The sequence below is a fragment of the Lissotriton vulgaris genome, chromosome 7, assembly GCF_964263255.1.
Source record: "Lissotriton vulgaris chromosome 7, aLisVul1.2, whole genome shotgun sequence".
Taxonomy (NCBI): Eukaryota; Metazoa; Chordata; class Amphibia; order Caudata; family Salamandridae; genus Lissotriton; species Lissotriton vulgaris.
Genome location: NC_141695.1, coordinates 544,044,675 through 544,070,256, shown reverse-complemented (window position 1 = coordinate 544,070,256; position 25,582 = coordinate 544,044,675). Strand labels below are relative to the sequence as shown.

General features: G+C 46.0%; 1 protein-coding gene across 1 annotated transcript in view; it reads left to right on the top strand.

Moving 5' to 3' along the window:
- USP43 (ubiquitin specific peptidase 43) overlaps positions 1 to 25,582 on the top strand; it is a 929,425-nt gene that overhangs the window by 512,526 nt on the left and 391,317 nt on the right. The window contains 1 exon segment of the mRNA XM_086930623.1: positions 5,584 to 5,676. Within this exon segment, the coding sequence (XP_086786749.1) occupies positions 5,584 to 5,676 (93 nt within the window).

Below are 25,582 nucleotides of genomic sequence, written 5' to 3'. Positions count from 1 at the left end.
GGTTTGTTATGCTGTGTTCATTCGTCAGGACAAATATGCATGCTGCACCTCAACTGTGACTGGCTGCCATGGTGACGGGTCTTCCAGGATTGTGCTTGATGCACGGTTTAGTGGTTTCACCAATAAGAATATGGGGATCAAAACTCCCCAATTGAGAAAGTTCTCAAATGAAGGAAACTAAAAAATGTTACATTACCAAGCGCCCGTGCTTCCACCTGCAATTAAACCTTCTCAAAATCCTTCAATTGCCCATCAATAGAGTATTAGGAATTTGCAAAAGCGTCTGGCTGACATGGAGTGGGTTCTCTTGGGCATTGGTGGAGGAAGACTGGACCATATAAGGTAAACTCAAGAGCTAGATTGATAACCCTTTGTGTGCTCTCCTCTGGGTTAGGCCAACCATTTCCGGGGTTAATCTAACAAATTACAGTATTTAAATCTGATAAAATATGCAGAAAATGCCTGGCAAATGTCTATTGTTGTAACGTTCTTGATTAAGCTAGCTCGACACTGTACTGTGATCCTCTAACATTCTGATTTTCTAACTTTTCCGGTTCCCTCATGCTAGTAGGATTTAGACCTGGTTCTTGTTTGTTTAGTACTTTATTTAGTCCTTAATCATCTGGATTTAGTGGATTTCCTGCCATCCCATAGTCCCATTCTTATATCCTCTTTGGTGTCGTAAGAAATGCTGGGTGCTAAATTGTTGGTCTGGGTACTTCTCTGTATTTACTCTCCTGATAATCCTATGTTGATCTGCAAGTAACATCCATATGTCTGTTGAGCCGGCCAACCGATCGAAGCAGAGTAGCACCCGTGTCTCTCCCTTCCCTCTTCCCCTCATTGTTTCTTATTGAGGTCCCTGTATCCTGCCCATCGGCAGAGAGGGAGGGAGATCCTAAACGACATTGCAGTCCTTTGCTGAGGTTTGACGCTGAGGTCCTGGTTCATTTTGGTAGGCTTAAGGCGGGAGGAGACTTCTGGTGCTTTTATTTATTTATTTAAAGTGTTTAATATAGCGCTGGCTAGACCCGGAGGTATCAGAGCGCTTTACATGGGAATCAACAATATAACAGAAATCATGGTCACTGCTTCACTGTGAAACTTGAAACCAGGGAACAGATAAACAGGAGAATTGAAACCAGATGGGAAGTGTGTCCCCTTTGCAAAACTTTGTGGGTAAAATTATGGTTGCATGATGCGTTGTAGGCATGGCTTACTTGTTGGATTTGGAGACAACAGGGCTCACCTAACCCTCGTGATAACAAAGGCCCCTCACCTACCTAATCAAGGGAAAGTCACTTTTCTGGGTAAATGAAGCCAAAGTTATGATGCACACCGTGCCTCTCCCAAGACGTCTCATCAGTTTGTAGGTGTGTCTATGCATGTTATTCAGGATAGTGAAAGACACCATAGACAGCTGTGTGTATATTCACTAGGACCTATTTTAGCTCTTTTACAGAATACTAAATAAACTGTGCATTCCGCAGTTTTACCAACTGTTAATTGTGACCTTGAAATTTCATGCATTTATTCCCTAATGTGAGAAAATAATGACGGCTATATTGGATACACTGGCCTGTACGTCCAAGGACTGTCACCCCCAAAGCACCAATATATTAAATATGTGTAGCTTTAATGACAAGAAATACCATATATACACTCCACTAGAACTGTTAGACCTCACTTCTGCTACTGGTGTGATGTGCAGATGAGGGAAGGGCTAGCCTTACAAACAGAAGATTTTTAGCATTCAGGCCGGGATACATGACTTAGTTCTCAGTAAAGTAAAAAATAAGTGTGCAGAAAAGGCGAAAGGTTTGGGTGTTTTAGGCACAGTAGAGTACATTAAAAAAACTACAGCATTTTGCCTTTTATCAGTAAAAAGCTTTAGAAATACATTTTTGCAGATGAAGTGCACTGTCGGAAGCAAGAAGAGGACTAGAAAAAGCACAACCACTCTAAAGAAAATACAGGGAGGGGGAGAGAAAACACAAATATAAATACAATCAACTTCTGAGAAGGAAAAAGGAGGAGCAGAAGGAACACAAAATGATACCGTGTCCCTTTATTTAAAATAATGAAAGTGAGGGAAGACAGTCTTTCTCTTCCCAAAGAAAATGTTTGATACTGAAAATAAAAAAAAAACACCAATGTTGATTTTCATAGCATTGGTGACTTTAAGGACACAAGGTAGAAACCCCCAAATCCAAAATACCAAAAGCCAATAGGCTGTGAGAAGAACTGACTCCAGTAATTCTAGATTATATAGATTCTGTCAAACCTCTAGCCTTAAAACCGCGTTCTATCCTTCGGAGGATCTGTTCTTATCTTAGACAGGCTGGCATGTTATAAAAACGGAGATTAAAATACAGAGAAATGTAGGACTTGTCATGACTAATAAATCTGAGGCCCTCACCAGATGCACTGCGTTTGTGGTTGTTTCACTATCTGTTGTATTCCTCATCCCAAGCCGATTGACACAACTAGGGTGACTCTTGTCACTTGTTAGTCCACCAACTTCCGTTGCAACCTGCTTTAGCAGTTGAAATGAGCCCAGACACATTTTCGCTGATTGCTCAAACTCTGATCAATAGCGCTTGTGAGGCAGGAGCTATGCCACACCTGAAGAAACTGCTGCTGTCCTCGTGGTCTACGTTACTCCGATGGACAATTTAAATGCCACTTCTATAGTTACTGAAGGATGTAACCATTACCAATTTCAGTCTGTTTGGAACCTTTTCTCTACTTGGTACCTATTCATTCAGGGATCTGTGCAGGACAAGAAGCTGAGACACCCTTCTAATGTTTTGTATGTGGTCTAGTAGCTAAGCTGCCAATAGTTTTCTGTTGATACTCCGCTACATACATACTCTTTATAGGGCTGTGATGCACAGCCTGGTGACGTTCTCGTCCTCTAGGACCATCTTGCTGACTTTGATATGGCATGCAACCCTGGCCTTCTGGGCATGCTGGAAAAATGTAATTGAACTCAGTCTACAAGGGTTCGAAGATTTTCTCTTGAGCAAATCATAAACATTTAAGGGGATCCATTTGTCACTGAACCTGTTGCACTGATACAATCAACAGAGTTTCACACTCACTGGTTATTTTCAACTTCTCCTGCTGCCTTCTTATCTGTTAAATCTTTTACATTTCAAATGGCAATTGTATGTTGACTGGAAACATCTGTATATCTAGGTGTCCATGGCTGCAGATTCTTTGAACCTTTGTAAGGAAAGGATCATGGATGGGATGACACATTGGCTGGATAGCAGTCCCGTAAATTGAAGGCGGCAAAAACCAAAGGAGCCTTTTCAGTTTTAAATGTAGAGAACATACCATGCCACTTCCTAGTAAAGTGAAGTATCTAGGGGTTCTTATGGTTGTGACAAGGGGCGTCAACACCCCCGCCTCCTTGCTTTAGCTGATACAGCAGGGGTGGGACTCTTGATTGGACTCTTGATGGGCCTCTACGGAATGCCACTCTGCAGATAAAGACTCGCACATAAAGTGAAAGTGTGGAAGGGTGAATGGATGGATGAGTGAGTGAAAGGATCGATGTAAGGATGGATGAGTGAAAGGGAGAAAGGATGGATGAATGGATGAGTAAAAGGATGATTGAATGGATGAGTAAAAGGATGGATCAGTGACAAGATGGATGATGATGAAAGGGTACATGATGGATGGATGGGTGGATGGAGTGAAAGGCTGAGTGGATGGACAGTTGAAAGGGTGGATTGATGGATGAGTAAAAGGATGGATGGATGAGTGAAAGGGTAAATTAATGGATGGATGACTGGTTGGATAGGTAGAAAGGTGGATTTGTAAGTGAAACGATGGATGGCTGTGTGAAAAGGTGGATAGAACGATAAGTAAAAGGGAGCATGGATCAAAGAGTTGAAGGGCGGATGCAAAGATGGATATGAGTGAAAGGGTGTATGGATGAACAAAAGGATGCATGACTGACAGAATGAATGGATGGATGGATGGATGAAAGGGTATGGATTGATATGTGTGATGGATAGGTTTGGATAAGGATGGGCAGGAGGATTGACAGAATGGTGACAGACTGAATGTTAGAAGAAAGACTGAATAGATGACAGAATGCACAGGTAAAATGGATATCAGCAGGTGAATTGAAGGATGAAAGGATAAATGGATAGATTCTTTGATACAAGAGACAAGCAACCTCTTCTGTAGAGGGCCACAACGACTTGTTTGTTGCCATGAGAGTTCTGGCTGCTCCCTTGGATGTGACCTAAACTTCAAGAACTAACTTTTGTGTGACTTCTGCTTGGAAAGCTCATACTTTCTCTGGCAGACAAGCACAGCAGCATGCATGGTTTTGGCAGCCATGTTCAGTTCTTGGAATGACTGTTGCAATGTTTTCTATTGTGGCATGCATCAAAAACGGCTTTCCTGTGTCCCGGAACGCTGGTGTTGTGCTGGTAACCGAAGAGTAATTTTCATATCGGCACAAATTAATTTAGATACCAGAACTGAAATTGCATTAGAGGGATATCATTGCAATTTTAAATTCTCACAATATATATCTGCAATACTGCTCCGTGTTTAGACATTTCTTACATAACTTCTGTTGATCTCTTGAATATTATGTTTCTATATTTCGCTAGCTAAATGATTGCTGTTGAGCAAAATTGTTAACGCAAACTAATTTCATAAAGATGTAATTATTTCGAATAGCCATTTTCTTTGAATAATTAGAAAGTATAGTTATATGCTAAAATATTTTTGGTACTTACATGTGTTTGCATATATGCTTCCTCTGCACAGCTCCAAAACACTGTCTGGTGCAATAGTCAGGTTTATTTATTTATTTTATTTCAAAGGTTTTATATAGCGCTACTGGGCTCGAGTATCAGAGCGCTTTACAAGGATGGTGAACCTAATGAGATAAAACATTTACCTGTAAAATCTGACCTAAAACAGCGCGGTATTTTATTTACATTACACATTTTGTCTAGTACATTCCCCAGTTGAATCATGTGTGGTGCATGCATAACTTCCTGAAGACAGCGGTGTGAAATCGTTGTACCAAGTTAAAAAATGTACTGCATTTCTGGGACAGAAACTGATAAATGCCGGCTATTCTTCAAAGTATCTTTATTTCAATCGATCAAATTTTACCGTGAGAACTCTGGGTTGTTTGTCATTAGTGGTGGGAATGTACATATCTGTGGAGATCAAAGTACAAGTGTTAAAAAACTGCAACTTTGAGCTGGGATATAGGACCACGCAATAGACATTGCGTATGTTGTCTCTTTTCGAAACATTTGTTTGAAGCTGTTAAATGAATACTGCAGATATCATATGGAGGACATTGGGTCTCATGCAGATATTAGTGGGCTTTATCTTAACATTTAGTTGCTGTTGTATTAATGAGAGCATATAGAAAAGAACAAAGTTAATTTGAAGTGTCTGTATACCATTAATCTATCGTTTATGCTGTAGACCCAAAATGTGGCACACCTTTTGGCAAACTTGAACAGTCTTTGTTTTAAAAAATTATATCTGCTTTTGCTTTCATGACTAAGCTGGTGTTTTGTTATTCTATTGTAGGTCCTCACTCACCTGTCCTCACTGCCATAAACAGAGCAACACTTTCGACCCCTTCCTGTGTGTCACCTTACCGATCCCACTGCGGCAAACCAGGTAGGCTGCACACCATAACACATATATTATGTTTCTCTTTTTACTGTTTACATGCATTCTTTAATTCTCTGGTGTATAGTTGGTACAGTGGGGGGCTGACTGAGCAACTGGCAAGGTCAGTGCCTCCTGTACCATAGATTAGGTTCTGCAGGAAAAGTCTTAGCTGTTGTGCCGCTTCCTGGGCCTCTGGGCACATTTTGTCCAGCCCCGCCAAGTACCACGCATCAGGCATTTCAGTGGGGGATTCTGCATCATCGCACTGAAATGCAAAGTCACACATTATAGTGCCCCCTCTGCTGTCAAGCCGAGCGCTGCTATATTGCCCCATTATCTATTTGTTTACTACTTGCAAGTGTGCCCGTTCAGTGGAGAACTAGCTTCCAGGCAAGGCACTCTGCAATGCAAAAACACCCATGGAAAAAACATTCCAAGCCAGCCCTCCTATTCACCCCTTTATCCCCCCCCCTCTGCTCAGCACTTTCTATCTATCCCATTTCTGTCTCTCTTCTCCCTCTCCCTTTGAACTCTCGCCATCCCCTCTTTCCCTCCTCTCTCTACCACTGTGTCTGCTGCAATAAAGTGACAGAGGCCCCAGCAGCTGCCATGAGACTTAAACAGGCCTCCAAGGGCTCCAGCACACCAGGGAAATGTCCGATTAGATAAAAAGCCTGTCCGACCCTGCTTCCAGTGGCATACATTAACTGGCAGCTTCTTGCAGAGAAGCCATCCTTCCTGTCTTCTTATGTCTGATTCAGATTTGAAAAGGATTTGATTGTTAGATCCATGTGCTTCAGCTTGTGTTCAGCATGCACTCTTCATCATTCTAAGTCATGCCTGGAGCTAAAGTTTCACTCTTGAAATTATTTTTAAAATGTCGTGAGATTCTCAAATTCCTTTTCAATTTGGATCCAGCAATTTTCACATGTGCATTAAGAAAACCAGTACGTATAGAACCCATATTTTGTGTAGTTTTTGCAGCATCTGTAGCTGCGTATAAGGATTTTAAGAAATTTCAAAGTGAGCTTTGAGCTTGGAGTTTTCTAGCAGGGAGCCTGGATTTTATACTTGTCTGACTGACTTCTGTGATCACAATAGAAAGATCGTTTTTCATTGGAAATCTGTGGATTGCTAGTTGTCTTGAAACTAGGTACCTCTGTTGTCAAGCCAATCTGTGCCTCTGTGGAAGGCACTTCTGTTGTGAAATACCATGAGTCACCTCTTTGTTCAGGTTACAAAGTCTCTCTATGGTCCGTGAGAGGCACCTCTTTTTTCAGGTTAGAATGTGTGTCTCTATGGTCAGTGATACACTCCTCTTTTTTCAGGTTAGAATGTGTGTCTCTATGGTCAGTGAGAGGCACCACTTTACTCAGGTTAGTGTGTGTCCCCCTATGGTCAGTGAGAGGCCCCTCTTTTTTCAGGTTAGAATGTGTGTCTGTATGGTCAGTGAGAGGCACCTCTTCTGTAAGATTAGAATGTGTGTCTATGGTATGTAAGAGGCACCTATTATTTTCAGGTTAGAATGTGTGTCTCTATGGTCAGTGAGAGGCCCCTCTTTTTTCAGGTTAGAATGTGTGTCTGTATGGTCAGTGAGAGGCATCTCTTCTGTCAGATTAGAATGTGTGTCAATAGTAAGTAAGAGGCACCTCTTATTTTCAGGTTAGAATGTGTGTCTCTAGGGGCAGTAAGAGGCACCTCTTTTTCCAGGTTAGAATGTGTCTCTCTATGGTCAGTGAGAGGCACCACTTCTGTCAGATTAGAATGTGCGTCAATGGTAAGTAAGAGGCACCTCTTATTTTCAGGTTAGAATGTGTGTCTCTCTATGGTCAGTGAGAGGCACCTCTTTTGACTTCTCCGCATATTTGCTTCTACGGTCAATTAAGGCACCTTTCTAATCAGAATGGTACTCTATACGATTCTTGATCAACAACCCTATTCCTGCGCCTCCCAGAAATGTGTTACACAATTAAAAAATATCACTTCATAAAAATAAATTACAAACACTGCACATAATCCTGCGCTAAGTACAGACAATTCTTTGCACAAATGCTCCTTCCCCTACTTCAAGGGAAGACGTTTTCCCAGGATAATTACATGTTCATTATATGAAGGTAAGCATAGAACATTGCCAATAAAATATGTATATATGAGCTACAAAACTAATGATAGTTCTTAGGCTTTAGTAAACAAGATGCAGCCAGCTAACTGAGCTACAGTGATTACAGTAATTAAGTATGTCACTTCTTGAATAATAGACACGAGAGATAGGAGATGTGCAGCTAATGATAAATGCCACCGCCTCTGGAGTCTCATTAGGCTTTTCCACCGTATGTCTCTTGTTTAGTTGTATTACTGTGTTCTATATCAGAGTGTATGCAGAGATTGGAGGCGGGATGGAAGTGCTAAAGCAGGTCTTCTGTGAGCACATCCCTTCCCAGGCCTCTGTGACGTTGCAGGTGAAAGATGGCGTAGTGGGTGCTTCCGCCACTCTTTCCAAGTTGTGATTGAGAAAGTTTAATTTAGTTGTTTTTTTGGGATAATGCAGACATTATTCTAAGGAATGTTAGTGTGCTTTACCAGTAACGCGATGGTGGGATATGCATTTTACATAAGGAAAACATGGGTTGCGTGGGTAGTGTACAAATATTATCAAAGGAGTTCCTTTTGACCAACAAGAGTTAGATATATACTATAATGTTAGACCTGTTAGCCCTAGGGCAGTATCACCCTCAAAATGTTGTCTTACTCCTCCTGTTTTTGCTGAATTTGTGTTTGTGGGCCTTAGGAGACTGCACACTTCACCACTGCTAATGAGTGCTAAAGTGCATGTACCCAATTGGCCAATTTAATTTACTTGTAAGTTCCTAGTAAGGTGGAATTATCTGTACCCCAGGGCCTGTAAATAAATGCTACTAGGGGTCTGCAGCACTGATTTTGCCACCCACTTGAGTAGTCCTTTAAACATATCTCAGGCCTGCCATTGCAGCCTGTCTGTGTACTTAAAACTGCCACTTTGACCCATAAAAATTAATATTTTGCCAGGCCAAACCTTCTTTTTTAATACATATGTCACTCATAGGGTAGGCCCAAAACAGCCCATAGGGCAGGTTGAAGTGTATTAAGAAAGTTAGACATGTATTTTTAACTTTTACATGTCCTGGTAGTGAAAACTGTTTAAATGTGTTTTTCTCTTCTGCGAGTCCTACCTCTCCAAAGGATACTATTGGGTCAACCTTATTACAACATTTAAAAGGTGATAACTTTCAATTAGTGACAGGTAGAACATTTGAGTTTGGTGTCTAAAGAAATGTAATCTAAAACTATCTTTAATGGTATAGTCACAATTCTGAAAATGCCACTTTTTCCCAACCATTTGGTGCCTGCAGCCATGACTAGGTGTAGCTGACAGTTGATCTGTGTGTATTACTTCAATACAGAGTGGGACAATGGTGGTATCACTGTTGAGAGGATGGGCCATCTCTGACTTGATGGGGGGGGTTTGGAACTGTCACCTACCACACCCAGGCTAATTTTAAGTGGAGGGGGGGTCTCGGGCTCTCTGAAAGTAGCTGTAAGCCCTCCCATGCCTGTGCATTGCCTGTTGGGCAACAACCTAGAACACACTATCTGGAAGGAAGAGGAGCTCAGGCCACACCTAGATATATTAGGATTGCTTGAGTGAGTCGGTATAGCTACACAGTTCATGTCCTCCCAAGAAGGCAGTCAAGGAAGCCTGGAAGAATGGCCCAGGCAGCTGCCAAGAAGAGGGAAGGGCAGCGGGCGCGAGAAACTATCCCCTGAAACTCCCACTGTACATATGGATGGGGCACCTGAGGAGATCGCTGCAGACCCTACTGGGGAGGAAATTGCTACCCTCTGACACCTTCCTGAGCTTGCTGGATGGCAAGGGTAAGGGTGGTGCAACCAGGAAAGAATTCTGCAGATGCAGAAAGAATGCCCCTTGCTAAAGGGCTTGAGGCGGCAAGCTGGGGCACAGGCAGGTGCTAGTACATCTATTGGGAGAATGACCTCTTTTATAGTGAGCCTAAGATTCCTGGACCTTGGGCAGCCAGTGTGTTGGTGGTCCCTCAGTGTCAGCGAGCATTCCTACTAGGGCTGGTTCATAACATACCCCTGGCAAAACATCTTGGGCAGTACAAGAACTTTGCCAGGCGTATATCATCTATTCTATTGATCCCAGATAAAGACATCCTTCAGATACCTTCTGCAGGTCTTGTACCACCTGCCAGGCCAGCGAGAAAGCAGGGAGAAAACTGAAATCTCCTCTGGCTCGCTTGCCTGTCGCTAGCCTTCCCTTTGAGAGGGTAGGCATTGATATTGTTGGATCTTTAAAGCCCACTATGTACCCAGAGACCACCTCTCTGTTGTCTGTGACTGCACCTGTAGAGGCCAGAGCCCTGATAGCGATTTTTACTCAAGCAAGGTTCCCCAAAGAGGTGATGTCTGACAAGAAACCAACTTCATGTCTGTCTACACGTAGTCCATGTACGATGAGTGTGGATTAACCTACAAGTTTTCCACACCCTATCACCTCTACTAAACAAACAGGCTTTTTGAGAGATTCAACTAGACTGTGAAAGACATCATCATGGGTCTACCCAGGCCCATGAGGCGGAAGTGGTATGTCCATGCACGCTATTTCGCTACAGGGAGTACCATAGAAGGGTTTGGCCCATTTGAGTTCCTCTATGGACACCATGTTAGTGGACCACTCTGCCTAGTCAGTGAGGGGGTGGGAGTAATCTCCCAGGAAACCCCTCCAGATGTAGTCTACTGCATGCTGGCTCTCAGCAACCAGGTGCAGCACTTCTAGAAGAAGGCTAAAAAGAATCTCGTAGCCAGCCAAGAAGTAATGAAACTTTGATATGACCAGGTCATACTGGTAGAGTTTCAACTTGGCCAGAATGTGTGGCTCATGGAGCCAGGAGATCCCAGAGCTCTGCAAGATCAGAGGGTGCTCCACATAAACCGCACTTTGAGAGGTATGAGGTCACCATGCTTCTGGTAATATGATGGGGTCGAAGAGGAGAGTGAGCCTCTCCCTGGCCTCCAATCTTCTGAGGAGCAAAGTGGATCAGTGGAGGGTGTCAACCTCTCCCCTACCCTTACCCCAGAACATCAGATGGCCTGTCACCAGTTATTTGGCCTGTTTGTCTCACTCTTCTCCCTCACACCAGGGCTTACACATGTGTGTACCCAAGACATAGATATTTGAGACAGTATGCCTGTTAAAAACAAAATTTACAGGTTGTGAGACAAAGTGAGAGCTAGCATTAAGGAGGTGGTCTCCAAGATGTTGGCAATAGGAGCAATTCAGCCCTCCAGCAGTCCCATGTCCAGTCCAGTAGTGCTAGTACCCAAGCCCGCCCCACTGAACACCACCCCAGAACTCCGGTTCTTTGTGAGCTACAGAGGACTCATTTTAGTCACCAAGACTGACGCTCATCCCATCCCCGAGCTAATGAGTTCATAAAACAGTCTGGATGATGCAAAATTCCTCAGTACTTTTGATCCTACATCAGCCTACTGGCAGATTGCTCTGACTGAGAGGGAAAATGAGAGGTCAGCATTCTTGACCTCAGAGGGCCACTTCCAGTTTCAGGTGAGGACTGTTTTAAAGAATGCCCCTGCCACCTTCCAGAGGTAGTTGAGCAGGGTCCTGGCTAAGAAGGAGGAATTCTGCACTGCCTATCTAGATGACATTGCTGACTTCAGTTCCAGCTGGGAGGAACATCTGCTCCACCACCAGGAGGTGCTTCAGGTCCTTAAACAGGCAGTCCTGACTATCAAGGCAGTAAGTGCCAGATAGGGCAGGGAACTGTGGTGTATCAGGCCCAAATGGTTGGCGGGGGCAAGGTACAGCCCCTCCAGGCCAAGATTGAGAGTATTGACACATATTGAGTTAAGTGTTGTTAGAAATGGGGTTTCAGGTTGGCTAGGGTATGCACCTAAGCCGGCAGAATCCCCCACTCTAGTCAGGCAAAGTAACTTACACACCAAAGATAACCTGTGCTCACCACCTTGTAGGATAGCAGAGAGCAGTCAGGCTTGTCTATAGAGGCAATGTGCAAAGCGTCTGCGCAACACACTCATACCAGTAACACAATGAATAAACCACACAAGAGACTCCACACTGGGTTATTTAAAAATATATAAAATATATTACGCATAATACATAGACCAAAACGTCATGAAAAACACAAATGCTGTGCATATTATGCAAATACTCAGTTGGTACTTGTTACCCGGTATAAAACCAAAATGGCATCCATCATCAAGTACTTGACATACAAGGCACTGAAAACACATTAGCCATTTTTCGACAAATGTTGTGGGTAAACACCTAAATCACACAATATCATCAGCAATATAGGAATCATGAAATGCCACCAGAAAAACGTCAGTGCCCATACGCCCCTAAACAATCGGCAACAAGAATTCTGGTGCTCCTATTAGTAGTTTAGGGGGAACTAGGCAACAAGCGAAGGGCTCAGAGGCACCAGCGTGCCTGTTCCACGTAATACAGTACTCAAAAGGGGTGTCCTTTATGCAACACTTCCCCAGGAGCTCTGTTGAGGATCTGTTCCGTAGTGTTGAACCGTGCCCCACAACTCAAGTGCTCCCAGGTACAGTTTATCCCGTAACCGGGGTGGAGGGAGGCACAACTGTAGGGATTAGCAGAGAGTCCTTGCTGTGTCCCCCCCACCCCCCATTTGAAGTAGCCACATGTAGTCTCTGAATTACCCTGACTGCGAGGAGCATAGTCCGGCAATGTTGGGACTCCTCAGGTCCGAATCCTGTGGGTAAGATATGGCATAGGGTGAGCCCAGATGCAAGAGGGCAATGAACAGCAGGTATGGCCCCCTGGCCAGTAAAACCGGAGTCATAAAGATTGCGGATGCTCCCTTTATGAGAGTTTATGGCAATTCTAGATGCAATGGTGCTTGGATGGATGTGATTAGGATTAAGCACAAAGTATAGTGGGGCGACGCGTGTTGCTCCTAAACACAATATCAGTTTCAGCAACTGTAGGCCCCAGCAGTAGAGTAACATGTCCCCAACGACCAGCATAGCACAATGTGTCCTTTACAACAATGGACTGGAGATCCGAATGTATGCAATGCCCCCCGCAGGATTGTCACAAGTAACCAAGGTTCACCCAGGCTCTGCAGAGCAGGAGCGCGTTATTGTGCAATCAACGGACCATCGGGAATGCCCCAGGCGGTACTTGTGTTCCAGGTAGCCTCTCTACCTCGTTCATTGAGCTGTACTGTAGTGGTGAGGCTCCCACTATGGCAGCCTTCCTGGCTGGGGGGTGCCGGTCTGGCAAGGTCTTCTCCCTCTTGGACAGCTTCAGCTGCACCTCGTGAGCCCTGGGTGTCGTGGTTGCTCCTGTTTTTGTAATCCGACCCTCCAACTTATCTCATGCGCAGTGGTGCCTCAAGGCAAATGAGCAGGAGATTTTGGGCTGTGTTGCTCATAGAGGCCCGAATGTCAATTGAGCCAAAGCAGCCGGTGCTTGGTAGTAAAAGCGCATCTTGCGGCCCCATAAAGCATTGCGAAAGGCCCTGCAGCAGACATGGATCTGTAGGCAGGGCTCGATCAAGGCACACAGAAGACTTTGATGACCCTCAATCTTCCAAAACAGGAGGCAAGCTTAACAAGCCCTTGGAGTTTCTTGGAAATAAGTAGGTTGAAGAAGGCAGGGTCCTTCCCCCTCACAGCAGAGTTAGTCGGCCAATGTAGCGGAGCACAGTACAAAGTGGCAGTCCCTCCTGGCTGTGTAGTTCCTTGTAGATGCAGTCTCTCCTCAGGATCTCTAAGTGAACTAAAAAAAGGGATCAAAGCTCCTGTACTTATATATTCAAAATGTCTTGGATCTAGGGGGCACTTTAAAAGAAACCTTACAGGTGCACAATACTCACTTTCAATCCCAGTCCTGGACCCATACGTGCAGGACACAGCCTATACAAATGTAAATTTACTGCCTCTCGCTCTCTCTCCCAGCCCAGGAAGACTATCAGTATGCTGATGCTTCTCTTGTCACACCCAGTCATTCATGTGTTGTGGCTGTCTGGAAAGTATACACAAAGTGTAGCTGTCAATCAAGCCCAGACGGGAATTGGAGTCAGGTTCCAAAGCATATAGAGTTATAAGCACAGAGATGGCCCGCTTTCTAAAAGTGGCATTTCTAAAATAGTAGTAAAAACATCCACCTACACTAGTAAGCATGAATCATCACTACCATTCTAAACATAATAAACGTAGCAGTGCTACTCCTTTCAGATCCGGAATTACCACTTAAACATATATAAGGGAATTCCCAAAGCTGGCCTACGAGAGGAGTAGGCGTCACAGTAGCGAGAAACAAACTAGGCTGGGGCGGCTGGCTATGTTTATGCATCGGTGGGGCGGGCAACTAAGTGGAGGATGGGTGCGTGCATGCAGGCAAGGCGAGTGGCAAATAATAAAAATAGTCACTTACCTTGTCTGCTCACATTCAATGTCCTCCTCGGTTCCTCCTCGGTCCCTCTTCTGTCGGCTCCGCGGGCTTCAGCCTCCAGGAGATTCCACTAACCAATCCTGGCTCTACTCTCACCAACGTGAGACCAGTCCCAGGATTGGATGGAGCGTCCTGGCTGGATGCTCCTTCAGGTCCTTTAGGCCTGTGCTTGGACTCCACCCAGCTGTCCAAGACAGCTGTGTGGAGAGCTTCAAAGTGTGCAAGTCACTTTGGCCGACACAAGACAGCCGGACAAAGTGACATCCGCACTTTGGAGTGTCCAGTCAGCCCTGCTTCAGTCGTCCTCAGCTGCCAACTGGCAGCAGAGGAGGGCATGTCCCAAATTCTCCCAGCTGGAGGCAGGGTGGCTGCTCCGCGCTAGCAGTGAAAAATAAAATGGCAATTTAATTATTTAATTGCCATTTTATTTATCACATTTAGCGCTGCTGCAGGGGGCGACGCTAACCCTCCCTCACGAAGAAAAGAGGTTGTTTGTCACTATCAGGACATGCCACACAATAAAGGCAGATATCCTACCCTTTAGGTACACAGCACCCTGCATATAGGGTTATGTAGGGCCTACCTTAGGGGTGACCTATATGTAGTGAAAGGGGAGTTTAAGGCTAGGCAAGTCGTTTTAAATGCCAAGTTAATGTGGCAGTAAACTGAGCTTGCAGGTCCTTGAGCTTCAGGCCTGCAACAGGTTTGAAGGGCTACTAATGTTGGTGGCGCAAGCAGCGCTGCAGGATCAGTAGTAGCATTTAACTTAAAGAGCCCTGGGTATATGGGACCCCACTTTACAAGGGACTTGCAAGTAAATATGCCAAACAGGTGTAAGCCAATCATACCAGGTTTTAGAGTAGAAGGTACATGCACTTTAGAACTGATTAGCAGTGGTAAAATGCCCAGAGTCCTGAAGCCAGAAAAAAAGTCACAAAGATAGGAAGAGAAAGGCAAAACGCTTGCATAAAGGGCCATCCATAAACGCTGCATAAAGGGCCATTTCCAACAAGAGCCTTCCTGGGTCTCACCTGGTATTACAGAAGGTTTGTTAATGGATATGACACCATTGTTGTCACCTTAACAGAGCTTTTTTCCAAGAAGCAACCCAAAAATGCGATCTGGATAGATTCCTGTCAGAAAGCCTGAGACACCCTGAAGGAGGCAATGAGTGCAGTGCCTGTACTCGAGGTTCCTGACTTCGCCAAGGAATTTATTGTGCAGATAGATGCTTCAGAGCATGGCATAGGAGCTGTCTTGGAACAGGTAAATGAAGAGGGGCTATACCAGCCTGTAGGCTTCATATGCAGGAGGTTACTTCCCAGGAACAGAGGCAGAAAAGTGCCTGATTGAATTTCTTTATCTTGCATATGTTATGGGTTTCACTGTCTGTGGATGGCAGCAGCGTTGTTTGGCATAAGAGATCGGCCGGAACTGTGGGAGGTGTTACTGTCCAATATATATATATATATATATATATATATATATATATATATATATATATATATATATGTGTATGTGTATGTGTATGTGTATGTGTATGTGTATGTGTATGTGTATGTGTATGTATATGTATATGTATATATTATATATATATTATATATATATATATATATATATACTTGAAATGTTGGCATCTAACTTTATATGTGTGGGTTATTTATATTTATCTATATATAAATTCATGCGCATATACAGATTGAAAGTTGTACGTGAACAACACTGCTTTGTAATGAAAGTTAGTTGAACTAGTCAATGTGTGTGGCAAAGTACAGTTTTTATTCTGTGAAACTCCCGGGTACATTTAGCAGATGTTGTGTTGGGGCACAAGGGGGAGCAGAACATACAGGTCTGGGGCATGGGCCCCTTCAGGGTCCCCTCTTGAGATGCAACATGGCACCTTGCAAGAATCAGACCTATCAAACAAGCACCACTGTTATATCCTACTCTTCCTCTCTCTTTGTCCCTCCTTAGTGTTAGTGTCTGCTTGTCTATGTCATGTCTCTGTGATGTCATCCATGATTCTACCTGTTGCTATTCAAGGGATTTATCAGTTACCTGGAGGCTGAGCAGGAAGTTATCTGCTCCCGGTGGGGTTTCTTACCATATTACATTCCTACCTGAATGCTGTACCTTCTATCTAATCTCAAGAATAAATATACTACATGTACATTACAACAAGGACCCTTCATCTTTATTTTATTGAATTTAACAACCACCCATCTTAACAGTCACTTCTTGACAGGGATAGTTTTAATCCAGGAGGGACCAGGCGATGAATGTATTATTGTGTGTGGAATGTTTCCTGTTATGATGTGCTTTCTTTCGTCTCCCAATTCAGGCAAATACAACGCAACACACGTACACCTTCCTTTTCCATTCAATATTTTTATTCCAAGATGGAGGAAAAGACACTCTGTAGATAGTTGATAAGATTCAAACTCACTTTTGATATTGGTCCTGATCCTGGCACCCTTAGTCCCATTTTAAGCCACCATAACGTCTACACAATCCTGGCCCCATACCCACACTTCACCAATACGGCAGTTGGATAAAAGATCTCCGCCAAAGAGCCCCTCTTAGAAGTGTTGCCCGTTGGGTATTGCACTGCCGACCCAACGAGGAGCATTGCCGATGATGAAGCATGACGCCTGAAAGGGTGTGTGAGGCCACTACATCCAACATATTGGATGCCCATCCGTAGGTTTCCTTTGGTCTCCTAAGTCGTCTCCACAGCCGTACGGACCTAACACACCCAATCTTTTTTTAGGAACAGCCAGGTACCTTATTTTGTTACTGTCACTATTGGTGATCACCTTGGCTGGACCTACCACTCCACTTTGTGAGTGGTGAATTCGCCTTTCCCCTGTACTGCAGGGCTCCTTTTCCCCCCTTTTTGTACACACTGTCTGAAAAGAGTGCCATGATGACAGTCCAGTCCTTTAGGAGAGATAAAGCTTGCACACTATGGATAAGTCTGTCTCCTTATGGGCCTCTGGGGCTAGCAGCAAAGGGTTCAAATTTGTTTTCAAAGCATACCTGTTTGTACCTGAGCCACCTTTTGGAGCTTAAAGTTAAATCTGAAATTTGTGTCTGCTGCTCCGCTCCAGCAGACTAAAAATGTGTGCTACAATCCCACTTCATGGCTGTAAATGCTTGAGCCCCGTGAGCATCATTACAAGAGTTTACATCAGTAGGAGACAATCAAAGGCTTAAGACCTGGCTTCTGTAATGGCTCTTATCAGATGATCTCTTGCCAAGCGCTGGAGCACGAGTGGCCTTTTTTGGGCTGTCTGGCAGCTTGAAAGTACTCTTACAGAAAGGTTATGCCTAGTTGGTTCCTTGGCAGGAGTTGTTGTCGCCTGAGATTGCTAATTTACTGGGTCACTGTGCCCCACTGAAGCAAATGACTGTCATTCCAGCTCAGGATGTACAGCCTGAGCAGCGACGGATGTCCTGCCTTTCAACTAGTGCTATTTCCTGGATACGCTGCCGACACTGTGCTTAGGATAAACCGATCCCTACAGTCCACCCATTTTCTGACTACTTGTATAAGGATGGGTAATATGAGGGGGCCTTCATCTATAGAGGGCATCCCTCCCCTTCATTGAGGCAAAGCTGGTCCTGTAAAGGAGTAAGGCTGCTGTGCCTACACTCTCCCATGTAGGAAACCTATTGAGAGAGCTGAATAAACACTCTAGAGAGGTCATCAGGGTAGGTACTCATGGTGTTACCCAGCCTGATGGTGCCATCAATACCGACACTGATCAGCCCAGTTGGCACTGCCCAATTTGTGTGCAGACATGCCTCAATTCATTACAGTCAATCTGGCAAATTGAGGCCGTAGCTATTATCTGGAAGCATGAAGAAGCTAGATCCTGCTACCCTCTTCTACCGAAAGCTGGAGGTTTAGGAGGACCCATCAGAACCCCAAGCCTCCTGGAGCAACGCAGGACAAGGACAGCACTGTTGTACATTGCTGTGTTCTTAAATGTTCATTGGCACTTATAAAACCTTGCATGCCTCTGATATGGAGATGGGCACTGGAGAAGTTGTGGCTCGGGGTCTGAGACCACTTACCCCATTTCTTTCTAAGTTCTAGCTCCAGTACCTGATAAGGCCAGATGCCACATTCTAGATTTACTCAGGAACCTCTGACCAATAATCTTTATTGCCTGCTAAGAAAGTGTGGAGGGGGAGAAAAGAATTTCTTGCAGATTATACATTCCCCTTCCCCATGCGTAACTAAAGGAGCACAGGCTCTTGATTCAAGTTTACTAAATGTATTATAAGGCCAAAAAAAGCAAAACATAAGTACATCTCAATATAAGAGTATAGAGATATATGAACACCAATACAGAACCAAGCCTATGAATATAATGCATTCGGCACAGCAGGCAAAGAATAATGAATTCCAAACCAAGGACAAAACTGAGTAAAGACGCTGCTTCCAAATCCTTCATTTATATTTCGGAATTAGTTGGTTCCCCTCAAAGGTGTCGGCACGTGAAGACCTCCTACGAAGCACATTCGGGAGGCGCTAGAGGGCGCAAAGCAGCATGCCCACTCCGTAGAGCAGCTCCGCTGGCCGAGTCATAAATCCGACCACTATCCTTGGTATTCTGGCGTCATCAACCCTTCTATCGCTGTAACCAGATGGCGAAGTGTGAGGGCGGACTTTGCAGAGCTGTGCTGTCCTCTATGCTGCATGTGGGCCGAGAACAGGGCCGACAAACTCTTGGGCCTGTGGCACCAGCATGGTGGTCCGCAGTCTTCTCTAGCGGCAGTGAGTGCTCAGCCACACTAGCTGCGACCTGCACCGGGTGAGAGGGAGCGTTGTCTGCCCGGCGCCGGGGGAAGCCCCGCGGTTGGTGTTGGCGGGAGTGGACGGCAGCGACGGTTACCTCGGCTGCTGGAGCTGTAGCTTCACTGGCTGTGCCCCGCGCGGCGCTCTGCATGTGGCCTGACTCTGCGGCATTTGTTTCCTCTGTGTTTTAGGGCTTTGCCAGCAGGTGTGTGGCGGCGCGACTGGTCACAAGCCGGCTGGCCTACGGATATACCCTGTACGCAGGAACCACTGCCAAACTTCAGAAAAAACTCCAACGCATCCAAAACGCCTCAGCCAGACTCATATTAGACATTCCCCGCAAAGATCACATATCCGGTCACCTGAAAGACCTTCACTGGCTCCCCGTCAACAAGAGGATAATGTTCCATCTCCTCACCCACGCACACAAAGCCCTTTACGAACTTGGACCCGAATGCCTCAACACACGCCTATCCTTTTACTCCCGCACCCGCCAGCTGCGATCGTCCAATCAATCCCTCGCAGCTGTTCCACGCATTCACAAAGCCACCATGGGAGGAAGATCCTTCTCCAACTTAGCGGCCAAAACCTGGAATTCCCTTCCCATCCACCTCCGCCTTACAAAAACCACCTATCCTTCAGAAAACAACTAAAAACTTGGATATTCGATAAGTAAATTTCCCCCCCTCCCTCAAGCGCCTTGAGACCCTCTGGGTATGTAGCGCACTATATAAATGTTGACTTGACTTGAGTGTCCTGTTGGCTGGAGGTCTTTACTCGAATTGCGGTGTGCGCCCCCCCCCGTTTAACGGCCCTCTCCTTCTCTGTTGCGCCCCTGCTGCTATACACTGCAGGGTCCTACAGATCCAAGAGTCTGATAGCTTCCTGCCTGTGACTTGGCGGAGAGGTCCCCCTGCTGTACCTGGGCCGGGGTGTACATGCCACCTATGCTGTGGGACTGACTTGTGGGGCTCCGAATTGGTGTACGCACCACGCTGTGTGCCTGGATCCCTTTTTGTCCGTCCATTCAACAGCGTCCTGTGACGAGGCACTGATCTGGTGAAGTGTCTCTATGTCCTCTTCCTTCTGCATCTATTGGGGGCCGGTGCCTGCGTCTTCCATTGCCTGACCGCGTGTCATCTTCTCCTACAGGTTGGTACCTGTAGTTACTTTGACCACGGACTCTACTGCCCTCTGGCTACTGTCACCTAGGTGCTGCGACAACTTCCTCATCAGCGATTGCGCTCCTGGCACTGAGTCATCTTTGGCCTCGGGGACTGAGTTTTGAACTGGTGCACTGCCCTTGTCTACTGGTGGTTCCGAGTGGCTGGGTAACCTGCTGGGCTGTGTGGCGTGCTGTGGCCTGGGCAGCCGCCCTCATTAACATTGCTGTGGATCTCTTTCAACTCACTGCACTGGCCTCTTCCCCTACTGGATATTTTCCGTGATGCAACTACTGGGGTTGAAGGCAAACGTATCCACTGAACTGGGCACCACCTGCACAGATACTCACTGCTTTCTGCACGCTATCATGGGAAAATCTGATCTTAGTCAGCCGCGTCTCACCTTCGAGCCTCCTAAATCCGCCCAGGCTTCTTCTCAGCAGGTTGCTTCCGACTCGGAACTTGATGCCCCTGGCGACCATCTGTCAAACATAGACAAGACTCCCCTTGCTATTCAATCCAGTCTTCAATCCATAGATGGGAAGATTGACAATTTGAATCTCTCTATGGATCACATGTCACAGAAACTGGATGAACATGCTTTACGTCTAGGGGAGGCGGAAACGCGCATATCAGACGCGGAGGACGGCCTGCAGCAGGTGACCGCGAAGACGACATCCATGGAGCAGGTGATGGCGGTAATACAAGCGCACAACGAAGTCTTGGAGGCTAGATCGTGGCGCAATAATGTGCGCCTTACTGGTCTGCCAGAATCTACGAATACAGGCCACCTAGAGTCCTACATTAAAAAATTAATCTGTGACATCTTCGGCGCTGAACATTTCTCGCAGGTACTAATTGAGCATACTAATAGGTCTCTGGCAGCTCGCCCCCCTCCTGGCGCGCCGCCACTCCCCATCATAGCCCGTCTCTTAAATTATCGGGACCGCGACCCCGTCCTCCGACTGGCCCGTAAGAAATGCGATATCACCCATAAAGGCAACAAACTTGCTTTTTACCCGGACTTCACAGCGGCGGTACTGGAAGCTCGTTGAGAATATGTGCCTGTTAAAAAATTCCTCATCTCCACAAAAATTTCCTATGCCATGCTCTACCCTGCGCGGCTGCGCATTGATGATAACAGTAAACCCAGGATCTTCTCAATTCCTAAATCTGCCACGGATTTTGTGAAGACTCTGACAAGGCGCAGCCGCTCTCCTACTGCGGCGGCGGGAGGTGCTGGAAGATCCTCAGATGAACTGGCAGACGAGTGAGGACATTGGCAAAAAGCGTGAGTGGTGGACTGGAGTCCATCCCCTACTTGTGTTCTGCTGTGATTGGAGGGCGTTCCTTATTTTTTGTTTGTTATATTTTGCATTATAGTATGGGGTAATTGCACGACGTTCCCTGTGGCACTAGTGGGGTCCGGCACTGTACCATTGTTCATGATTAACCTTTTACAATCTTAAATGTTATTACAAGGGTTACTTCTCTACTGTTATTCGAATATTGCATATTGCTAGCAAGAAACCAACATTGAACTTACTCGGCCACCTTCCACTACATCGGGAGGGATCCTGTGCTCCTGCGCCCCCCTATGGGAGTTCCCCATTACTGTTTTCTCCCCTGGGCCGATATTAGAGGGTCACACTGGGAGGTTCGGGATGGCTTTGGTATGTTGGGGTTGCTAAAGTTAGTGGGGGGTGATGAGCTGGGGGGTTTGGTTTCGTGGTTATCCTTATGGTTGATTATGATTTCTGCACAAGTGTTTTCGAAGTCTATTGCATTGACATGCTTATGGCATATTCTGCTTATGCACCACACCCCGATGACACCGTAGGTAATTGTCTCACTTGGAACATACGAGGGCTCAATACTCCGAAAAAGATTTGACAGGTTCTGGCGTTCCTAGATAGGCATGAAGTCGCTATTGCCCTACTGCAGGAGACTCATCTCACACCCCAATCAGATGGTCAGTCTGGGTCACAGTGGGCTGGTTATCACTTGGCGTCCTCCTACTCCCAAGGTGTTCTCACCTTAGTCAAGAAGCACCTGCCCTTTACTGAGCCCCAGGCCTGTATTGATAATGCTGGGCGTAACGCAATAGTGCATGGGAAATTAGCGGGCAATTTAATCACCATAATGAACACATATGGCCCAAATATTGATGACCCGGAGTTGTTTTAGCGTGTCATCTCCATACTGCGTGACTGGCCAGATGCAGTGATATTATGGGGGGGTGATCTCAATACACATCTTAATCCGGGCTGGGACAAGTCCAGTGGCAGGGGTGGTCATGCACCTAGAGCGGCCCAAGGTTTAACGGATGACATGGCTGAGCTGGAATTAATAGACGTCTGGACAACGGCATGCAGATGGGCGAGAAGGTACACATTTCCACAGCGCAGGGCAGTTGATCTCTTCTTGACCATTGGCTGTTGAGCGAGACGGCGGATGGGTGGGTCACCAAAGCAAATTGGTTGCCTCGCACAATGTCTGATCACAATCCCGTCTTTATGTCAATACAACCCCCCCTGCATTAGGCGCCACGCTTTCACAAGGTGTCTCAGCTCAGCTCTCTTTGACCCACTATATGTGACTACGATTCGTGATACTATCCCACAATATTTTGCAGACAAGGGGTTGGTGGATAGTGCGTTCTCTCTGGGAGGCCTTAAAGTCTACTATTCGTGGCACATGCATTAGCACTTCCGCTGGAATACTGCAGGATCTGCGGGGGAAGCTGGGTAAACTCGAATCCACGCTACATGACCTTGAACGGGACTATGAGATTCTACCCCGCGCCAAAACTTTAGCGCCCATTAAAGAGGTTACAATGGAGTACGCTAAGCTAGCTGAGAGAGAGGTCAAATATATTTCTCAGTGATATGCTGCCCGCGCATTTGGGGAGGGGGGCGACCTGGACGTCATCTAGCATGTAAAATCAAAGATCGCATGACGCGGCAGGCCATTTCCAAGATCACAGATGCTACGGGCCATACACTACCCCAGAGATTTGGAACAATTTCGGCTCACATACGAATCCTTATACACTTCTCAGGGGTGAAGGATCCTGATGACGTGGACGCCTACCTTTCTGACATTGCCATAGCCTGGTTGTCAGATGGCCAGTGCGAGTTTCTCCCGAACAATAAAGCTCTGGGTACAGATGGCTTCCCCTGTGGAGGATGCAGTGGAGCTAACGCCCCATCTCTTAGAAATGCATGCTGAGTCCTTTGACTCCGATATGTTGCCGCCCACACTGCGGGAAGCTCTGATCAGCACTTTACTCAAGAAAGACAAACCACCTACTAGCTACTATTCATCCCGGCCGCTCTCACTTATAAACACTGACGCCAAGATCTTGGCTAAAATTTTAGCCACCAGGCTACAACCGTTAATGCAGGGCTTAGTCCTCCCAAACCAATCTGTATTTATTCCCACTCGCTCTACATCACACAGTTTGCGTGCTCTTTTTGATACTTTTAACCTACTGGACCCGGGTTTGCAGGCGGCAGCTGTTAAGCTTGATGCCACCAAAGCATTTGACTCTATTGAATGGCATCATTTGTTCTCCATACTTCGGCATATGGGCTTTCCTCCTATATTTGTGCAGTGGATACGTTTATTATATACCAGCCTTATGGCGTGTGTTCGCATAGAGGGCAGCATATCAGACCCTATCTACATTACTTGGGGTATGCGGCAGGGATGTCCCCTGTCGCCTCTTTTATTTGCACTGACTCTTGAACAGTTAGCCTGCATCATCCGTCGGCACCATCAGGCTGCAGCATTGCGGTTCGCCCACCGCCCAGTCAGCATCTCCATGTATGCTGATGACATGCTGCTATTTATACGTGAACCCCGCACTTTCTTGGCAGCGGTACTGTGAGAATTTATAAGATTTGGTCTGCTCTCTGGGCTACAGTTAAACTGGTCCAAGTCAGTGATAGTACCGCTTACGGAGTGCACTACACCTCACGAACCGGAAAATCCCCTAGAATGGTCTTCGGACCATCTGCAATACCTGGGGATATGGGTGCATAGGGACCCCGACATGGTGATACGTGAAAATGATGGTCCTGCATGCCCCAAACTAGAGCGACAGGTGGATAAATGGGTAAGGCTCCCACTATCCCTGTCTGACCGAATCACGTTCATTAAAATGGTAGTATTGCCTCAATTCCTATATCTTTTTAGCAATATACCAATCCAGCTCACCCAGCATCTTTTTTACTACTGTGCGCACGTTGCTCTTAAAATTGGTCTGGTGGGGGTAAACAGCCTCTGGTGTCTTGGAACACGCTCATCATGGACTACAAACATGGGAGCTTCTGCGTACCTGACCTGTATTTGTATTTTCTGTGCGCTCAAGCACAATATGCACATTACTGGATTGGTGCACATGAATTCATTCCACATGTGGCATGGAGGACTGAGATGCCCACCCTGTCCCTCTAAGGTCCATATTTACGCAAATCAAAAGACAGACCCCTGCATAGAAATGGAAATTAACACGGTTGACGCCAATATCAAGGCCTGGCATGCAATGGGCCATATTGCTGGGAAACTGCCACTTACTCACCTCTTACCAGTTGCTTTCCACTCTGACCTGTCGGTGACACATGAGGGGGGAGCAATGCGCACCTTCCACCAAGTGGGTATAGTTACAATGCAAGACTTGTTTCCGGAGGTTTTTTTTCTAACGAATGACTATCTTACTTATATACAGAACAAAAACACCACTATTCACATTTCTTTTCATAGACTAACGAAAGCTCTGAAAACTCACTATCCCACCTTCCCTGTGGAACCTGCGACACTGATAACACTTCACATCCTGCTTCTTAGCCCAACGCGACGTCAATTTCTCACCAAACTGTACCGTGCCTCGAGAGGAAAGCCTGCGGTCCCAAGATTGCAGTTTGGAGTCCTGGAATACTCGCCTGGACCCTCCCCTGACATTGCCAGACTGGTGTTGCCAGTTTACGGGTGTCCTAACCTCCGTAAGAGATGCAGAGCAGCAGACGCTGACTTCTGGCACTTATCATGGGTATGCCCCAGGGTTGCTCAGTTTTGGGAGTGTGTGATTCAAACATTATCTACAATGGTCAATGTGCATTCGCAATGTTCCCCGCATATCTGCTTGCTGGGATTGGTCCCTGCTGTGAAGGGGGCGGTGGGCAAACTGGTGAAGGTAACTCTCTTAATGGCCAAATAACGAGTGGCAATGACGTGGGAGAGCATAGCGACACCAACGACTCCGCAATGGCCCCAAGACCTAGCGAGCTGTCGTGACCGCCTGATTCTTTATGCAGAGGAACTCCCATCCTCATCCAGACCTGCTGATATATGGGAACCACTATTACAATATCTACGGAATGTGTCAATGGATGAGCCCTCAGATAACACTGT